This window comes from Epinephelus moara, chromosome 16, assembly GCF_006386435.1.
Source record: "Epinephelus moara isolate mb chromosome 16, YSFRI_EMoa_1.0, whole genome shotgun sequence".
NCBI lineage: Eukaryota > Metazoa > Chordata > Actinopteri > Perciformes > Serranidae > Epinephelus > Epinephelus moara.
Window position 1 is genome coordinate 41,767,491 of NC_065521.1, and position 19,428 is coordinate 41,786,918.

The 19,428-nt window shown below is 40.3% G+C and overlaps 4 protein-coding genes across 4 annotated transcripts in view; all 4 read right to left on the minus strand.

The window, feature by feature from the left end:
• Positions 1-2,441: 2,441 nt before the first annotated feature.
• Positions 2,442-3,428, minus strand: LOC126403223 (P2Y purinoceptor 1-like). The gene has a single exon (XM_050065773.1). It carries the CDS (start codon positions 3,426-3,428, stop codon positions 2,442-2,444), a length of 987 nt encoding a protein of 328 aa, XP_049921730.1.
• Positions 3,429-12,127: 8,699 nt separating this feature from the next.
• Positions 12,128-13,120, minus strand: LOC126402357 (P2Y purinoceptor 1-like). Its single transcript, XM_050064257.1, has one exon. It carries the CDS (start codon positions 13,109-13,111, stop codon positions 12,128-12,130), a length of 984 nt encoding a protein of 327 aa, XP_049920214.1. The 5' UTR covers positions 13,112-13,120.
• Positions 13,121-16,448: 3,328 nt separating this feature from the next.
• LOC126403224 (P2Y purinoceptor 1-like) lies at positions 16,449-17,429 on the minus strand. The gene has a single exon (XM_050065774.1). It carries the CDS (start codon positions 17,418-17,420, stop codon positions 16,449-16,451), a length of 972 nt encoding a protein of 323 aa, XP_049921731.1. The 5' UTR covers positions 17,421-17,429.
• A 1,816-nt stretch (positions 17,430-19,245) lies between these two features.
• LOC126402358 (P2Y purinoceptor 1-like) overlaps positions 19,246-19,428 on the minus strand; it is a 3,603-nt gene continuing 3,420 nt past the window's right edge. The window contains exon 2 of the mRNA XM_050064258.1: positions 19,246-19,424. Within this exon, the coding sequence (XP_049920215.1) occupies positions 19,246-19,424 (179 nt within the window). The remainder of the gene's footprint in view (positions 19,425-19,428) is intronic.

Genomic DNA, 19,428 nt, shown 5'->3' on the forward strand with positions numbered 1-19,428 from the left:
AGAGGTTTTAATTTTTATGAGGTTGTTATGCACAACTCCTCTTTGTTTAATTTTAGATTTAAATAATTTAGGTGGTCGGGGGACAGACACCGTTTGTATAAAACTATGAAAACTATGGCTGGGTAACTGAACTAGAAGCTCAGAGAGGCGTATAGGACTGCGTCTCCGAGTCCTGGTCTCAACTCTGGGTTGTCAGGGATTTGATTTACTCATAAAGTTTGCCAGGTTCCTAGAAATGAGAGCAGCTCCATCCAAAGTGGGATGAATGCCGTCTCTCCTAATAAGACTAGGTTTTCCCCAGAAAGTTTGCCAATTATTAACGAAACCCACATCGTTTGCTGGACACCACCTGGACAGGTTATTGGTTCTTTTGGGGATTTACTTTAGAGAAAGAAATTAAACTAAACGAGAACATAATCAACATTGCTTTCTGTACACTATATAAATTAACATTCTGCTACAGCATTGTTAAGAATTTAATTTCAATTTTCAATTTAAAGCAAAAAATCAGCAATCATAATTTGCCTCAGAGGGCTTTACAGCATGACATCCCTCTCCTAAGCAAAAATAACAGGGGACTTTAGCCGTGGATTAGCAGTCTGCTTTAAACATTATCACTCAAGACAAGCCATCGTCAGTTCAAGACACATCTTAAAAAAAGGAAGCCCTATGTAATGGAAATGCAAATCCCTGCTGTGCTGAGCTAATGGCCCAAACCAAACCAAGCCAGCCAGCCCATGACTGTAGAAAAGGGGTTACAGAACAGTGATAGAGCTGGCTTAAACCTTAAGCGCTTCAATACATACATGTTTAAAAAATGTGCAGGAGAGTTAAGAGGCTGAAGACTTGTGCAGACTTTGTAAAACATATTGTGCAGAGCTGTTTTTAAGCTTTTTGGGGGACGTCAAACTAAGTCTCAGATCTATATAAGCCAACTGCAAAGACAACAGTCAGAGTCACTGCTCTGTGAGGCTGCAGTGCTCATTATAAAGCAAAACCACATTGTTAGACAGATAAGAGTCAAGGCCCCAAGTTGGTTTTTGATGCTTAGCAGTTGTGGTCAGGTTAATTTAAAAACTCCCCAGGGTGTGTCAAAGTCAAAGTTTTAGCTTATCTGTATTAAAGGTTTATCATAATATGAGCACAGAAGTGAAAGAGGTGTGTGGCAGTGCAACATAGTTTTCTTTGTGTGTGTGTGTTTTGTTGGTGGGGGTGGTGCAAGCAGAAAGGTCATCACGTAGTTTTAGGTGAGTGAAAGTGTAAAAAAGGAAGTGAAATAATGAAGACTGATACTGGAGTTTAGTGTGAGGTGGCTGCTCTGCAGGTGAGCTGAACTGACACTAACCAGGCAGGAGAGTGAATATATTCCTCAAGTTTTAAGATCAGTTGTATTGGAAAAATAAGCTAGTAATATTGTTGAGTGTCAGGCTGCTTTCCGACCTAGAGTCGTCTCCTTTGGTCTGAATCAGAGACTAATGTTGTTACAAAGTTGTATAATTGCCTAGAGTTGGTTTGTGTTCTCACGGCAGCATTTACAAGCAGACCAGATCAAATGCCTTGTGTGAGAAAGCTGCTCTTGATTGGTCAGAATTTCCATGTGGGAAAAATTAAAAAATTAACTTTGTGGTCTTTCTGCCTGTGGCTGGTACACTGAATAAATTTTGGACCAAAATATTATTCAACTGGCTGTAATACTGCACAAGACATTTGGACATAGATCTATACGTATAGTATGCTTGTGTTCTTTTTCTTGTGTTTTGTATTAAAGGTCCAGTGTGTAGGATTTAGAGGGATATATTGGCAGAAATGGCATGTAATATAATAAATATGTTTTCTTTAGTGTATAATCGCCTGAAAATAACAATACTTGTGTTTACATTACCTTAGAATGAGCCGTTTACATCTACGTTTACATCAGGTCCTTGTCTGATCACCATGTTGCACCACCATGTTTCTACAGTAGCCCAGAACGGACAAACCAAACACTGACTCTAGATAGGGCCATAAGCACATGAAATATATATACACTGAGGACAATAATTGAACTCATCACACACCAACATCAACATATCACAACAATAACTTGTGCACTCCCTCCTAATCACAACAGTTACAAACCTCCAATTTCTTCTTTTGATTGAGTTCAGTGCTTTATAACTCAGGACACCACACAGCATTTAAATGCCCCCCAGTAATTAAATCAAAGTCAGATAATTCAAACTGTACATTATTTACTTATCAGAGCATAAAAGAAATTATTAAACACATTAATGTTAATAAAATGAAAGAATAATAATACAAATTACATTTATAATTTTTATCATTACTAGTTATAACATTTTTCCTTCCTTCTGTACTGCACAGCACAAATATAAACTTAATATAGATGTGGAAATTAATATATTCAGTCTTACGTTAACCATGATACTATTATTCTTCTGTTAAACTTCCTCTGTGATTTGTGCCATGGGCATACTGCCAGAGTTTGTTGGAGGTGGATGGCTGAACATCTGACGAGCTTGTTGGAGCAGCTGTCCGAACTGAGCGGGAATTTCTTCATTTCCATGGAGGTAAACCAGAGGGTTGAGAGCGCTGTTCAGACACACAAGGCCGCGGCTTATCTGATAAGCAATGTAGACTCCACTGGACCATTCAGGGCAAACACCTTGACTTGTCAAAACTCTTGCCATAAGGTTGAAATTCTTGAATGCATGATAGGGGATGTAACAAACAGAGAAGAGAAGAATCAAGATGAGCAATAACTTGTAACTTCTCTGTTTCAGTACCTTGTCAGTGGTATTTGTGCGGCAGAGAACAACAATCACATGTCCATAGCAGCCCAGTGTGATGAGGAATGGGATACAAAAGCCAGTGAGCGTCCGTCCAAGGCTGTATTTCAGGTAACTCTCAACATAGAAGTTTTTGGTGGTATCGTAACATTTGCCAGTGTTGTTTCCATATGTTTTGCTGTAGAGCATGTCAGGGAGACTTTGAATGCCCATGAAAAGCCAAACCATGACTGAGATCCCCACAGAGTGAGTCAGAGTTAATCTTCCCATCACTCGAACTGCATGGACAACAGCCAGATACCTGTACACACTTATACAAGTAAGGAAGCCGATGCTGCCATAGAGATTCAGGTAGAAGCAGAATCTTGTTATCTTACAGAATGCGTCTCCAAAGATCCATTGCCTTCCCATAAAGTAGTACACCATCAAAAACGGGAGAGTGAGCAGGTACAAAATATCAGCAAGTCCAAGGTTGAGAACAAAAACATTGATGATTTTTAGCTTCTTCCAGTTGTGCAGCAAAGACTTCAGTCCCCATCCGTTAGCTACCAGACCAATGACGAAGACTAAGATGTAAACAGGAGGCAGAAATCTGCCTGTAAAGTCAAAGTTGACACGAGGACAAGAGGTGTTCTTCATTCTGTCGCCAAAAAAGCAGCAAATACTGTAAAACAAGTATGCTACAGTGCGTAGAATGGTTGAAGTAAATGAGACAGTGTACCTTTAAAGATTGCTTCCTGTTAAACATTATTCTTAGAATCATATCATTGTGGTATTAAACTGAAAATGTACGTGATCTCCGAGGCGAGTAGATGCAATGATAAAATGGTATCTTAAAGTTAAATGAGGTTGTAGAACCATAAAAGGTTCAAATAAAGTGCAACCATGCAAAGTATCTATAGCTGATATCACCGGATGCATTTATTCATATTTGAAATAACGTCTCAGGAACCGACTCTTTATAACATTTAAATTTTGTGGTTGTGTATGTTCAACAGCCACAGACGTCTTGTCAGAGACATTAAATTGTTTTAAGGGAAAAACTGGCATGGCAATTTTTACAGCGGTCCTTTAACCACTCACCTTAAGATATGTGAGTGAAAATAGGTTCTATGTGTACCCATGAACAGACATACCCACTCTCATTTCATTTATTGTATTTGAATACTCCTGCAAACGGGGTTCCCTAAACATTCTTTGAATTGCATAAATTGGGTATGACTGGAAAGCTGAGACTCTTGTGGATTCAATAAGCCCAATTTCATTCATGTGTGATGATGTTCGTCCCCACAGTAGCCATTTCATTGTAACAATGAACTTGACATTACTATAAAATGACCCCCAGTGACCTCTGGGATCATAAACTAGAGACATCGGGCGGGCATTAACAGGATGTATGGCTGTCATAGGTATGTTGACAATAAGGGGGAGGGGGGGCAGCAGTTTCCAGGACAGAAGTAGAAGTAGAATGCTTCAATTTAGCACCAAATCTGTGTAACAAATGACAGCAACTCTTGCAACAACTTAGGAGCGATAACTGAGCATGGGAATGGTCATCATATCAGGGTTACACAAATTTCTATATTTGTGGCGACCTGCCATGATATCGGCATTTGTTGCTACATATTAACTTTCTACTTTTGGAACTGGACCATTAATTCGAAATGCACACTGTTCAGTTATTCAGAGCTCCACACTCTAGGAGTGCAGAGCATACTCCGGGCACAGACAGAACACGAACGCCACGCACAGTGAAAGTGAAACTTAACACGTGTCTTATTTTAGTTCTGTCCATCATTTACTACTACTACTACTTTAGATGAAACTGGCTGCACTCCCATGAAAACCATTCCAAACCACTCCATTGATCTGGTCTGATCTGATTGATCTGACAACAAACTGACTGACCAATCAATTCTCCACTCTGTGACTCAAACTCATGAAGAGTTTGCTGCGTTCATAGATCCACAAAAACCCCAGAAGTCAGAGAGGGGACACAGAATGATCAAGCTGTTATGTTAGTGCTTTTACGTCACTGAGACCACAACCCTTCTGTGCTTTATATCCTACATTTTATTAAAAAAAAAAATATATATATATATATATATATATACAAATAAAAAATAGTTTTGCTGCACTGACAGCAGCTCCACTAGTCCAGTCTGGTCAATGATTTGCACTCTGAAGTGTAATTTTGCAGAGGCACTGAGTAATATACTGTATTGTTAGATGGATAAAAATCAAGGTTCCAACTTTGTTTTTAAGGTGTAGGAGTTGTGAAGAAGTTAATGTAAAAATTGTCCAGAAGGTGGAGTCAAAGTCAAGGTTTTAGCTGATCTATATCAAAGGGTTTGCCACGTTCTGAGCACAAAAGTCAAGTGTTTGTGTGTGGCAGTGCAACATAGTTTTTCTTTGTGTGTGTCTGTGGATTTTTCTAAATTTAATTTGTGAGGGTTGTGCAAGCAGAAAAGTCATCATTTGTAGTTTTGGATGTGCAAAAATGTGAAAAATGACCTGATGCAGGGGTGATGAAAGCAGCAGTTAATTAGGAGAATCTGAAAAAAGGTAACCCAGGTGAACCAGTGGACAGATTAAACACACACCTACCCCTGACTATACTTATTTCAAGCAGTAATTTGACTTAAATGCTATATCTATAGAAAGGATGTCCCAATCAAGTTGGGACAGAGAGAGTGTCCCTCTCGTCTCTTCCCCGAGCAGCGTCACACATGACAAACAAGCTGTTTCTCACACAAGGCTGAAATAAAATGAGTCCTCATTTTTGCTAATAACAAAAATAAACAGTCTTGTTCTGCATTTTGCTATTGTTTATGGCGTGGTTCGCTGTGGACGGGCACAGCTCAGCAGAGTGGAGGAGAGACAGGTAGCGGGAAGTTGGGGAGTTGATGACGGCTGCACTCATTGTGTTGCTGTGCATAAAAGTTTCGCAAGTAAAAATAACACCAACTGATGTATAATAAAGGATCAGATCGGGCTCTATAAGCTCAATTATCCGATCCTGATAAGTTAAAAAATGCCTTGATCGGCCCCGATACCAAGATCGATCGTGACACCCCAATCTTTAGTAAGCTAATATTCCCAAATTGACAATTCACATTCTGATGTAAGCAGGTGAAATCCCTAGTCCAGCCTGGTCTAGATTGTGCACTGTAACCGTTCACTATAATTCTTGGTGCAATACAGACCGACAGGCATTGTGAACAGTCTTCGGGATTTTGCAGCAATGGAAAACAACTGTAACATCATCATTAAGAGAAAGAAGGAACTATTAAGTAATCCTGTGTGATACAGTGACTCACAAAGCTACTCATACCACTACTATGATCCTCATCATTTTCTGTGTAACAGAGAAATGACTGTATTTGAATTTCTTGTAAATGCACCTTTTAAATGGAAGCAAAAATCCTGACTGAATGACAGCCCTATAAATTCCTCTTCTGAAACAGTAACTTACACAAATTGTAAATACCTAATTTACCAAATGTCAATTCTGAACTAAAGAGCCCACACTGTGAAACTCACTCTGCAACTTACAAAACAATGTCTTTCAAAATAAAATAACACAATGCAGGCCTGAGTCGTGGCTTTAAGAGGCTGCGTCACCTGCTGGTGTGAGCTACTAAAATAAACACATGTTCAATATTGTTTGGTACTCACAAATCCATGGCATGTCACCTGGAGCACAGGCACAGAGGAAGGATGCAGAATGGGAGAGGATGGTGAAAGTTCAGACTGAAGCTGCAGCAGGCGGGAGACATCAACTCCTCACAGGGTCCAACGAGTTTCATGGTCTTCCCTGTGCACAGATGTCTTCTCAGTTACTTAAATCAGCCAAAACCTAGTGTGCTACCTCACACCAAGTTAGTTATATTTTGATCTTAGCTAACAGTTGTATATGCTAAACTGTGCAATAAATATACTCCCATCAGTCAATAGCATGAAATTAATTTCAATTTGGATGCAACTATGGAACCTTTAACCTCTACATTTATCTCAAAGCTTTAGTTACTTTGCAGGTTTGGATTTTTAATACAATAAATAGGATAAATACTGACGGATAAACTATATACACTCACTGGCCACTTTATTAGGTACACTTGTTCAACTGCTCATTTACGCAAATAGCTAATCAGCCAATCACATGGCAGCAACTCAATGCATTTAGGCATGCAGACATGGTCAAGACGACGTGCTGAAGTTCAAACTGAGCATCAGAATGGAGAAAAAAGGTGACTGAAGTGACTTTGAACGTGGCATGGTTGTTGGTACCAGACGGGCTGGTCTGAGTATTTCAGAAACTGCTCATCTACTGGGATTTTCACACACAACCATCTCTAGGGTTTACAGAAGAGGGTCCCAAAAAGAGAAAATATCCAGTGAGCAGCAGTTCTCCGGGTGAAAATGCCTTGTCGATGCCAGAGGTCAGAGGAGAATGACCAGACTAGTACAGAATGATAGAAAGGCAACAGTAACTCAAATAACCAGTGGTTACAACCAAGGTCTGCAGAAGACCATCTCTGAACCAACAACATGTCCAACCTTGAAGCAGGTGGGCTACAGCAGCAGAAGACCACACCAGGTGCCACTCCTGTCAGCTAACAACAGGAAACTGAGGCTACAGTTCACACAGGCTCACCAAAACTGGACAATAGAAGATTGGAAAAACGTTGCCTGGTCTGATGAGTCTGGATTTCTGCTGCCACATTCAGATGGTAGGGTCAGAATTTGGTGTAAACAACATGAAAGCATGGATGTATGTATCATGTATCAATGGTTCAGGCTGCTGCTGGTGGTGTAATGGTGTGGGGGAGATTTTCTTAGTACCAACTGAGCATGGTTTAAACACCACAGCCTACCTGAGTATTGTTGCTGACCGTGTCCATCCCTTTATGACCACAGTGTACCCATCTTCTGATGGCTACTTCCAGCAGGATAACGCACCATGTCACAAAGCTCACATCATCTCAAACTGGTTTCTTGAACATGACAATGAGTTCACTGTACTCCAATGGCCTCCACAGTCACCAGATCTCAGTCCAATAGAGCACCTTTGGGATGTGGTGGAACGGGAGATTCTCATCATGGATGTGCAGCCGACAAATCTGCAGCCAACTGTGTGATGTCATCATGTCAATATGGACCAAAATCTCTGAGGAATGTTTCCAGCATCTTGTTGAATCTATGACACCAAGAATTAAGGCAGGTCTGAAGGCAAAAGGGGTCCAACCAGGTACTAACAAGATGTGCCTAATAAAGTGGTGAGTGTAGATATATATAATTAATATCGCCAACATCACAGTGATGTGCACAGGCATCAATAGTTAAAATACAGTGCGATTGTGAAATGGGCTATTCTGCATAATGAGTACATTTACATTTGGTACCTTAACACAAGGTTTATCTTGATGATACTAATACATTTGTACTCATAGCTGAGTATTTAACATTCTAGTACTACTACTTTTACTGAAGTACTGCCTAACACCCAGTAGCATAGGTTGCTAACGTTACCACACTGAGAGCTAAGCTAATGTCGCTAGCATGCTAACGCGCTAATCGCGATTAGCATCAGTTTTACAAACCGAATGGAATTGGTAACGTTACCGTATTAAAATTTATTTTACCTTCTGTGAATTGAAATAAGTCATCAGTCACTTCTTGGTATATTGAGAATTTGCTGAGTTTACAGACAGCAACCATGTTAACATGCTAGCATTATGATTAGCCGATTTCCATAGTTACCACAAATCAGAACACCGGCGGTTTGACCCTCTGACCTCTAAAACCCGCCCTCTCTTACACAGACAGGTCACAGGTGATTCGGTTTTAAGTTTAAAATTATTCAGAAGCTTTAATTAAGTAACACTACTAATACCACATCTTAGAAACACAACAAATTTAATCTAAAGTAAAAACGTAAAACAGTACTAGTTAACGCAGAATGCTCAGTATGTATGATATGATTGGATTATAATTATTGATGTATTAACATGTACATCATGTTGTCCCCAGGATCTGCTCAGAGTTTTGTGAAACTGACTTCTCTTAATGTGCACCCTGGGTATGGAATGAGCTGCGAAGCATATTTAGACAGTTTGAGATTAGTGCTGTGGGCGGCCATTTTATTTGTAAAAACATTGTAAATTATGCATTAGGAATTACACTGTGTCTCAAATCACATACTTCTGTTAGTACACTTCTATGTAGTACACTATATGCACTATGTAATTATTGGCGTAGTGTGCAAATTTCGACAGGGTAGTGTTGTCTGAAACCAAACACGGCCGTTGTGCACTTACCAGAAATGACGACTGCAAATTAGCCTGTTAGCAAACTAGCATTAGCATCTGCGTTATCGTTCGCGGTACCAAATCATTACAGACTGCTAAACTAACCCAGTAAACATACTGCTGGCTTACACCGTAGTAGTATACTTATAGTGATGCTTACTGCAAAAAACACATGTATTTGTATAATGCAGCGTTCACGTTCGCACAGTCCTCGGCCGCCATTTCCAGTTTGAAAAGTGGTCCCTCCTCTTCTGCCACGTAGCCAAGATGGCAACCATTGATGCCGGGAAGCGTCCATAGTTCCACACTCAACTTCTTGATCGTTTTAAGGTGCACCATGCAGGTACTCATAGTGCACTGCATTTTTCCATACTTCTCAGTGTGAACACACTTATGCACTCAAAATATTAAGTGTAAGTACAGAAGTACACGATCTGAGACACAGCATTAGTTTCCACTTGTACAGCATGCAGTCAAGGCTTTGACAACTGATGAGTAGGCCTACCAGCATTATGTATGAGAGCATCATTACATTTTACCATTTAAATTGCAAAATTTAAGACAATAAAAGACCATTGCTAAAGTAATTAAAGTAAAGTAAACTTTATTATCCCCCAAGGGAAATTCATCTTGGGCACAGTGCTACATTTCATTAGTCGATTGCTAAAAGTAGCAACCGATTTTTGTTACTTCGGGAGTTAATATAAACAGAGTTAGCTCACTTTAATATTATATCCCCACAATGTAATGCAATCCAGTACAAATGCTGTGCAATATTTCCTACGTTTGTGAGGCCTACATTCAGTTTTTGTTGAGACTGTGTTACCCTTCTCGTAACTTTAGAGGCTCTTAGTGGTGTTGTGTTGGTAAAAATAGAAATATATACATTTATATAAATAAACATGTATGTATGTATGTATGTATGTATGAAAATCAATACAATTACCTCCACCTCAGCTGCAGCATTTACTTGTTTTATTTATCCTTTATTTGGCCAGCGAGGTCCCATTGAGATCTCAGAACTCCTTTCAGGGAGTCAAGATGGCCGCATATCAGCCGTGTCACATAAAAGCAATTTTATACTGAGACACAGGTACACTCATCTATTACACAGGCCACACCTTTGTCAAACAGCTGATTATTAGATCATCATGCTACACCATTAGGTTGAGCAAGTCACACGGCTGACAGTGGTGAGATAATCATGACATCATTGCATTGTGCATAAAACAATTTTGAGGCCCTCAGCAAATCAAGACCTTTAAACCAAACAGTGTCAGGAGCTACAGCCAATCACATCAGACAACAGACACTACATATTCCACCACACTTCAGTTTAACACACATTTTTTAGTTCACCATATTCAAAAAATCTTAAAATACATAGAAAAATAGCAAAAATTAAGACATCTGCTCTAAATGAACATCATGAACAACTTGCGCTACATTGCCAATAAATAAAAGTACATTAAAAGTACTCTCTGGATGTTTACTTTTTTTGAAAAAAAAAAGAAGAAAAAAAATAATTGAAAAGAGAAACTGTTTAGGTAGCACATTTAACATAATCATCAATCATCATCTGATAACGATGTCAAGTTAGTAATTTTCTGTTAAAAAATTGTAATGTTCCAGTTTTTTTAATGGCCCCCATCACTCACAGGTCCTTCGAATCGTCCAGACTTCTCTCCTCAAAATGGCGCAGCTGTCTATAGCTGTGTCTCAATTCAGGGGTTGCAGCCTTCAAAGGCTGTATTTGAAGACCGGTTGTGTCACATCGACGCGATCAAGGCTGTCCCATTTCAAAGGCTCCTTCAAATACAGCTGAGAAATGCAGCCTTCTTTCCTAGAATTTGAAGGATGCAACGGATGAATCCTTTGTGGCCTGGCCTATCCCAAGATGCATTGGGCACCACTAATGATTATATATTAAGTCAACTAACAATTGTTAACTAGCTAACATTTAACTGTTGTTTACATTACTATTAGCTAGTTTACCTAAAACGGTCCATCAGCCTGAAATATATCAAACGGCGGTGTCTCTGGCAGTGAATCATCTCCTCAAGTATTAAGTAAAGAAAATGTATAAAATAACAATCTCTGGGTCCATGATTTAGGGCTAACTAACTTACTAGCTTACTCCTTCTTTTAATAATAATAATAATAATAAAGAATAATAATACATTTTATTTGTTTGGCGCCTTTCAAGGCACTCAAGGTCGCCTTACAAGTAAATAACAGAAAACTTAAGAACAGTACAGTAGCAAATAATAAATATACAAATAACAAACATGCAGAACATAGAAATAGCAAAATAAATGTACAAGTAATAAATATAGAGAGCATACAAATAGAGATGGCTAAACGGATGGATAAACTATTTGGATTAAAGGGAGTAGGCAGTTTTGAAGAGGTGTGTCTTGAGGTGTGACTTGAAGGTATCAACTGAGTCCAGATTACGGATGTGTAGTGGGAGAGTGTTCCAAAGTCTGGGAGCTGAGCAGCTAAAAGCACGAGCACCAAAAGAACAGCTGTCAAGAACAGCTGGTCACTAGGTAACAGGAACATCATTAGGTCAGGGTGAGAACAGAGACCAGACCATCCCTTTTTTAGAGACTGTTCTGTCTGACTGATGCGGTCTTCAAAGGACGTGGCTGACGTTGACCGCGGAGGCTGCAGCCCCTGAATTAAGACACAGCGTTTAAATGTAACAAATACAATTAAATCCCTTTCCTCAACAACACAGTAATAGTTTTGTAATTATTAAGAATGTGAATAAATACTCAATCCGAAAACCCTTTTTGAAACAAAAATAAAATTGATCCTAGGATTGACATGTGAATTAAGACTAACTGGAAGTCAGATAATATAAAGTTTCATTTACTCATCAGAGCATGAAAGAAATGGAACACATTCAAATAAATCCATTATCATAATAAAGTGATAATGCAGAAACAATGCATAATTCTTCTTTCTAACTGCATAGAATAAATATAAATTTATGTTACTGTTAAACATGTTCGTCTTGTGTTAAACTCCTGTGAGTTGTGCCATGGGCACACTGCCAGAGTTTGTTGGAGGCAGACGGCTGACTCTCTGACGAGCTTGTTGGAGCAGCTGTCTGAACTGAGCAGGAATATCTTCATTTCCAAGGAGGTAAACCAGAGGGTTAAGAGCGCTGTTCAGACACACAAGGCCTCGACTTATCTGATAAGCAATGTCTGCCCCTTTTAACCATTTGACAAATATCTTCTGTTTACACAGAACCCTTGACCAGAGGCTGAGGTTCTTTAAAACATGATAGGGGATGTAACAAACAGAGAAGAGAAGAATCAAGATGAACAACAACCTCAGACTTCTCTGTTTCTGTACCTTGTCAGTGGTATTTGTGCGGCAGAGAACAACAATCACATGTCCATAGCAGCCCAGTGTGATGAGGAATGGGATACAAAAACCAGTGAGTGTCCGTCCAAGGGTGTAGTTCAGGTAACTCTCAACGTAGGTGTTGGTGGTGGTATCAACACATTTCTCAGTGCTGTTTCCATATGTTTTGGTGTAGAACACGTCCGGGAGACTTTGAGCGCTCACCAGGACCCAAACCATGGCTGAGATCCCCACAGAACGAGTCAGAGTTAATCTTCCCATCACTCGAACTGCATGGACAACAGCCAGATACCTGTAAACACTTATACAAGTGAGGAACCCGATGCTGCCATAGAGATTCAGGTAGAAGCAGAATCTTGTTATCTTGCAGAATGCGTCTCCAAAGATCCATTTACCCCCCATAAAGTAGTACACCATCAAGAACGGGAGAGTGAGCAGGTACAAAATATCAGCAAGTCCAAGGTTGAGAATGAAAACATTGATGATTTTTAGCTTCTTCCAGTTGTGCAGCAAAGACTTCAGTCCCCATCCGTTAGCTACCAGTCCAACGATGAAGACTATGATGTAAACAGGAGGCAGAAATCTGCCTGTAAAGTCAAAGCTGACACAACGACCAGTTGTATTCTTCATTCTGTCGCCTGAGAAGCAGCAAATACTGTAAAGCAAGTGTGGTGTCTAAAATAGCTGAGGTAACTCAGACCAGTTCCTGTAAAACTTTCGTCATTCTTAAAGTCTTCCCACGATTTATCAGAATATTGAAATGTGATCTCAGACAGGAATGTGATCATATGACAAGATGACACACAGGCTGCATGTAATCATATTTTTCTCAGAAGGTGTAAAATGCACCTTCATTAACTTAGAACATAGATGAGCATTTAGCAGCTGAAGAGCCCAACATTTTCCTCAGAGGTAGACCAAAACAAAGGGGGAAAGAAATTACAGGACATTCACCTGGAGACACGACTCCAAATGAATGCTATTATTGTTGTATCTAATAATTAAATATGATTTGTTATGCTCAAATCAGCTCCTCTTTGACAGCTGCAACAGTAAAGTTCTGCTCACAGGATAAAGGGGCACTTGGCCCATTTTCAGAATTCGTTTGATCTACAGTAATAACCTGGAAATCCAGATGCCCCGCCCCCAGCAAATTCGAATTTGCACTGCACAGAGATCTGGCCCCGACGAGCAGAGCCCGCTGAATCGCCAATCGGACCAATCAGATCAGTCTGTCTAACAGATGCGGGCTCTGGGCGGGCGTAACATGATGAAGACAGCGCTGCGCCGTAGGAGTCGGAGGTTTGGAAGAAACGCTAAGCCAACTACACTTATCTTTTTTCTTGAGAGAGGAACAGAAGACTGCCCTAGAAGCCTTTGTTTCCAGGAAGGAAGTTTTTGCCATTTTGCTGACGGGACACGGCAAAAGCATATATATCAGTTAGCCCCACTGTTCAGCAAACAAATGGGGCTTAGTGCAATGAATACGTCACCTTGTTTTTTGCTCTGATTGGCTATCGTGCTATCCAATTGCATGCAGCGGCATTTAATATGCCTCAGTTAGTGCTGCCCCTTGGGTTGGAAGGGTGTATCAGTGAGGGCCAGACTCAAAATCTTTCTAGATTTGAGTCTGGATTTCGAGGCTAATGGTCTTAGACAACCAAAAATATTAGTAAACATAAACAACCAACCAATCCAAAAACTAGACTGCTATAACTCAAATTTGTGATGTCATAGGGTATAAGAACTGAAGCTGCTCCATAGATAATGAATTGGGAAATATGTTACAGATGTCACTGAGAGCACCCAGAGGAATATTCCACAGCACTGGTTCCCAACTGGTCCAGATTTGTCCTTAGTCATTAGTTCAAGGTTCACACAGTTTAAAATATTCAGCTCCACACTTGAGTTTAGCCATGTTGTCAAGCTACTTTCCTGTCTCTTACAAGTAGCTGTCTGTTACTCATCTACACTCACTCTACAACAGGAAACAGCACTTAAAAATAAAAGCTCTATGCTGAAAATACACTGTACTTCAAACTTGACACGTTCACATGTCACTTGTGGTCCGTACGGAGTGGACCCACGACCCCCTTTTGGACGGTGACCCACCAGTTGGGAACCACTGTTCTATAGGATACACATGTATATGGATACATTTCCTGTTTCAGAATTGAGAACACAATAAAAGAATAAAACTCATATGGGTATGAAAAAAAGAACATTATGTGGGTCCACAAAATTGGGCTCCCATTTATTGCCTGTGGACCAGCTCCTGACTTTATACTTAACAACATCACAAGTTGGAGACTTTGGCCTCATTTGATGGTTTCTGGCTTTGGAGGCCCAGACACACCAAACCAACATCAAAGAATTAGCAGCGTTGAAACCGATGGTCGTTTTGCCTCACGTTGTCTGTGACTTGGCCAAAAAGTTGCACATGAACACACTGTAAAGACTACAGCCGATGGCTTTCCAGTACATGCATTCTGCCTGTGTGAGAAGAAATAACTCTCCACACCAGCAGACAGCAGTAGTCTGTATTCGTTATTCCAAAAGGGAAACCTGAAGATCATCATGATGCTAGTTTGCCAGTTTGTACATAAACAATACAATACAATGTGCGCCAGTGATCAATAAGCCCCTGATCACACAGAGAGTGTTTTAGCAGCTGGAGGCACCTTTTTGTAATTGTTCTTAATGAGAATGAAGCTTTTTGCTCTTTGCGCTCTAGGCGCCTGAGGTTTTTGCCAAACGCTTTGAGCTCCTTGAGTTGAAAAAACTTCAGCTCAAGGCAGAAACACACCCCACGTCATCTCCTTTTTTGTCATCTTTTTTTCCCATTGTCCAATCGGATGATTTGAGAGGCGGACCTTCTGTAGTTGTCACAACAGGTTTACAGTTGGTAAACAACGGAGGAGAAACTGGTGGTAGCGGTTGCTGGATGCCCAGAGCTATACGACCTGACGCTAGACAGCAGGTTGTCAAACTGCCCCTGAGTCTTCCTAAAATATGCCTGGAAACGTCCATCATGGAGGAGAAGCTCCTGGACCAACTGGTGGTACTCCCCATGATCCACCCTCCTCTTTAGGGTCTCATGTACCCACACAGCTCTGCAGCCTGCAAAACGCTTTCTGTGTGATCAGGGCCTAATGGTGGATTTATACTCTGAATGCACACATAAATTATGAGCATTTCTTTTTTTATTACAATACTTTAGTACATGTTTTTTTTCTGTTTTTATTTATTTTTCATGAACAGTTGACTCACATCAATGAATAAATTGATGCTTTTGGACACATTGCATATAGGAATTTTGTATCATCACACATGTTGCATATTTACATTTACATTTATATTGCATATTTTGTATCGTATTTGCCATCACAACTCAAAATATCCTTAATTTCTTAAGTATCTCCAGAAAACAGCAGGTTAAAACCTCCACAGATGAATATTCTGTGCACACAATCAATGAAATGCATTATGAGCCGAATGTATCATTAGAAAATCATTTCAGAACAGTATTTCCCTTTTCATTTTCCAGTGACACTCAGATCCACTGTCCATTACAGTGGACAGATATTTTATCATTTATTTGTTTTTTTTACATGTATAAATAATAAAACATCTCTATGCCCATTTTCATTCGATACAACATTAAAAAATGTAGATAACTGTTAAATCTGGAAACCCTATTTGAAACAGAAAAAAAATCAATCCCTGGGGATGATCTACACTTAGTAATAAATACAAGACTCACTTAACATTTGAATTTACAGAGACCACACAACATTAAAATCCCCCAGTAATTAACTTGAAGTCATATAATTCAAAATTTTCTCTACTCAACAGACCATGAAAGAAACAGAGCACTCTTATATTAACATAATAATATAATAATACAGATTTATGTTGATTTGTTACTGTTAAACATGTTCGTCTTGTGTTAAAGTTCCTCTGTGATTTATGCCATGGGCACACTGCCGGAGTTTGTTGGAGGTGGACGGCTGAACTTCTGACAAGCTTGTTGAAACAGCTGTCTAAGCTGAGCAGGAATATCTTCATGACCATGGAGGTAAACCAGAGGGTTGAGAGCACTGTTCAGAGATACAAGGCCACAACTTATCTGTCGAGCAATGTAGACTCCATTGGACCATTCAGCACATATCTCCTGTTTGAGAAGAACTCTTGACCAGAGGTTGAGGTTCTTTAAAACATGATAGGGGATGTAACAAACAGAGAAGAGAAGAATCAAGATGAACAACAACTTCAGACTTCTCTGTTTCAGTACCTTGTCAGTGGTATTTGTGCGGCAGAGAACAACAATCACATGTCCATAGCAGCCCAGTGTGATGAGGAATGGGATACAAAAGCCAGTGAATGTCCGTCCAAGGGTGTAGTTCAGGTAACTCTCAACATAGGTGTCACTGGTGGTATCAAAACATGATCGCTCAGTGTTGTTTCCAAATGTTTTGGGGTAGAAAATGTCCGGAAGACTTTGAATGCTCACCAAGACCCAAACCATCGCTGAGATCCCCACAGAACGAGTCAGAGTTAATCTTCCCATCACTCTCACTGGATGGACAACAGCCAGGTACCTGTACACACTTATACAAGTAAGGAACCCGATGCTGCCATAGAGATTCAGGTGGAAGCAGAATCTTGTTATCTTGCAGAATGCGTCTCCAAAGATCCATTTACCCCCCATAAAGTGGTACACCATCAAGAACGGGAGAGTGAGCAGGTACAAAATATCAGCAAGTCCAAGGTTGAGAATGAAAACATTGATGATTTTTAGCTTCTTCCAGTTGTGCAGCAAAGACTTCAGTCCCCATCCGTTAGCTACCAGACCAGTGACGAAGACTAAGATGTAAACAGGAGGCAGAAATCTGCCTCTAAAGTCAGAGCTGATAGGAGGACAAGAGGTGTTCTTCATCCTGTCGCCTGAAAAGCAGCAAATACTGTAAAACAACATGCAGTGGTGCCAAGAATGGTTTAAGTAACTTGGACAAATTCCTGTGAAGCTTTCGTCATGATTTACAATCTTGACATGACTCATGGTTAAACAGAAAATTAGAATGAAAGACAGGAATTTGATCATATGAAAAGATGACACACAGGTTGCATGTAATCATATTTTTCTAATAAGGTGTAAAATGCCCCTTCATTTACTTAGAACATAGATGAGCATTTAGCAGCTGAAGAGCCAAATATTTCACTTAAGAGTGGAACAAATGAAGAGCAAATGACATCACAGGACATTCACCAGGTAGCCAGGAACACGACTTCAAATTAATGTAAATGTTGAGGAAAAAATACGGAGTGCTGCACTGAGTTGAGGCACTATGTAGTTAGATGTAAAGAATCAGGTGTTCTTCGAGGATGGGCCAAATAGTCACATAAAGATAAAAATCAACAACTGGCCAGCTCACTCTTTGATGAAGTCCATGGTGCAGGCAGGCAGGCAGTCCAAAATTCATCCGAGGCCCTCTGACTGTAGTTAAAATCCTTCATTAATCCATGTATTAATAAAGGATTTCTAAGTACAGTCAAAATGCAGTGACCAGTCATTGTTTTTATCTTAATGTGAATGCTAATGTTGTTTTATCTAATATTAAAATATGATTTGTTATAAAATGCCCAACAGTAGCTCAACATAAAAAGTAGCTCAAATCAGCTCCTCTTTGACAGCTGCAAAATTATGCTCACAGGTTAATCAGTTTACATTCAAATTTGTGTGTAAACTGTTCGCAAAAGGAAATTTACGTGTATTTCGAGCCTAGTCTCACTCCGAATTCACTGTAATCTGGTGAATAGGCAGTGACTTGTGACGTCAAAAACCAACAAAAAAAAGCCACCCTTTAAGGTCGGCATGATATACGGCCGTTTGCCGTTATAGTTAACAGTGCCCAGCAGTGCTGGTGGGAAACACGACGGGACAAGCACGAAAGTTAAGGCAGCGTAAGTCCAACTGGGGCGGGTGGGAGTGATGGTGATGGGTCCAACAAACACAGATTTTCAGCCGAGAGAGCGGTGTTTGCATCCTAAAGCCAAACCCTGTTTTTTTTCATACACCTAACCACGTGTTTTTGTTGGAGTGAAAAAAACCATCAATTTGCGGTGTTGTACCAACACAGTGCCTTTATTTTGAAAAAGACAACGTCCCAGAACCTCAACAACCAACAACCGGTACCTTGCACGTCGTATGTGGACGTGGAAAGTCCATGACCAAACGTGGACATGTGACGAGGTTGGAGTGAGAATGTGTTGATCCAATCCAAGTTTTACGCAGCATTCATGAATCAGGAGTAGGTTTTTAGCATGATACATCGCCGGCTGCTGTTATAGTTTAATGGCGCCCAGTGGCGTCAAGGGGAAACGCGGCGGGACAAGGACGAAAGTTAAGGCAACGAAAGTCCAACTGGGGCGGGTGGAATCGATGGTGATGGGTCCAACAAACACCGATTTTCACCCAAGAGAGCGGTGTTCGCGTCCTGCAACATTCCAAAGTCAAACTGTTCTAAACCTAAACCTAACCACGTATTTTTGTTGAAGGAAAAAAACGTCAATTTGCGATGTTGTACCAACGTAGTGCCTTTATTTTGAAATAGACTGTGTGTAACATTAAATTTCCTGTGAAAACAGAATTTTGAAAGAAGACAATGCAGGTAACAGGCAGATCTTGACACGGTTTCCCAGAACCTCAACAACCAACGCAACCAATGCTCCAGCTTGTCCTTCACTACCTGTCAGGTGAGAGATCAGCTGAGGAAGATAAAGACGAGGAAGGCTGCGGGTCCAGACGGCATCAGCTCCAGGCTCCTGAAGTCCTGCGCAGACCAACTGTGCGGGATAGTTGAAACCATCTTCAACCTGAGCCTGAGGCTGGGAAGAGTACCACAGCTGTGGAAGACATCCTGCGTGGTACCTGTGCCCAAGCCTCC

Excerpts from the sequence above, each read along its gene's own strand:
- LOC126403223 (XM_050065773.1), bottom strand. The coding sequence starts at position 3,428 with ATGAAGAACACCTCTTGTCCTCGTGTCAACTTTGACTTTACAGGCAGA.
- LOC126403224 (XM_050065774.1), bottom strand. The coding sequence starts at position 17,420 with ATGAAGAACACCTCTTGTCCTCCTATCAGCTCTGACTTTAGAGGCAGA.
- LOC126402357 (XM_050064257.1), bottom strand. The coding sequence starts at position 13,111 with ATGAAGAATACAACTGGTCGTTGTGTCAGCTTTGACTTTACAGGCAGA.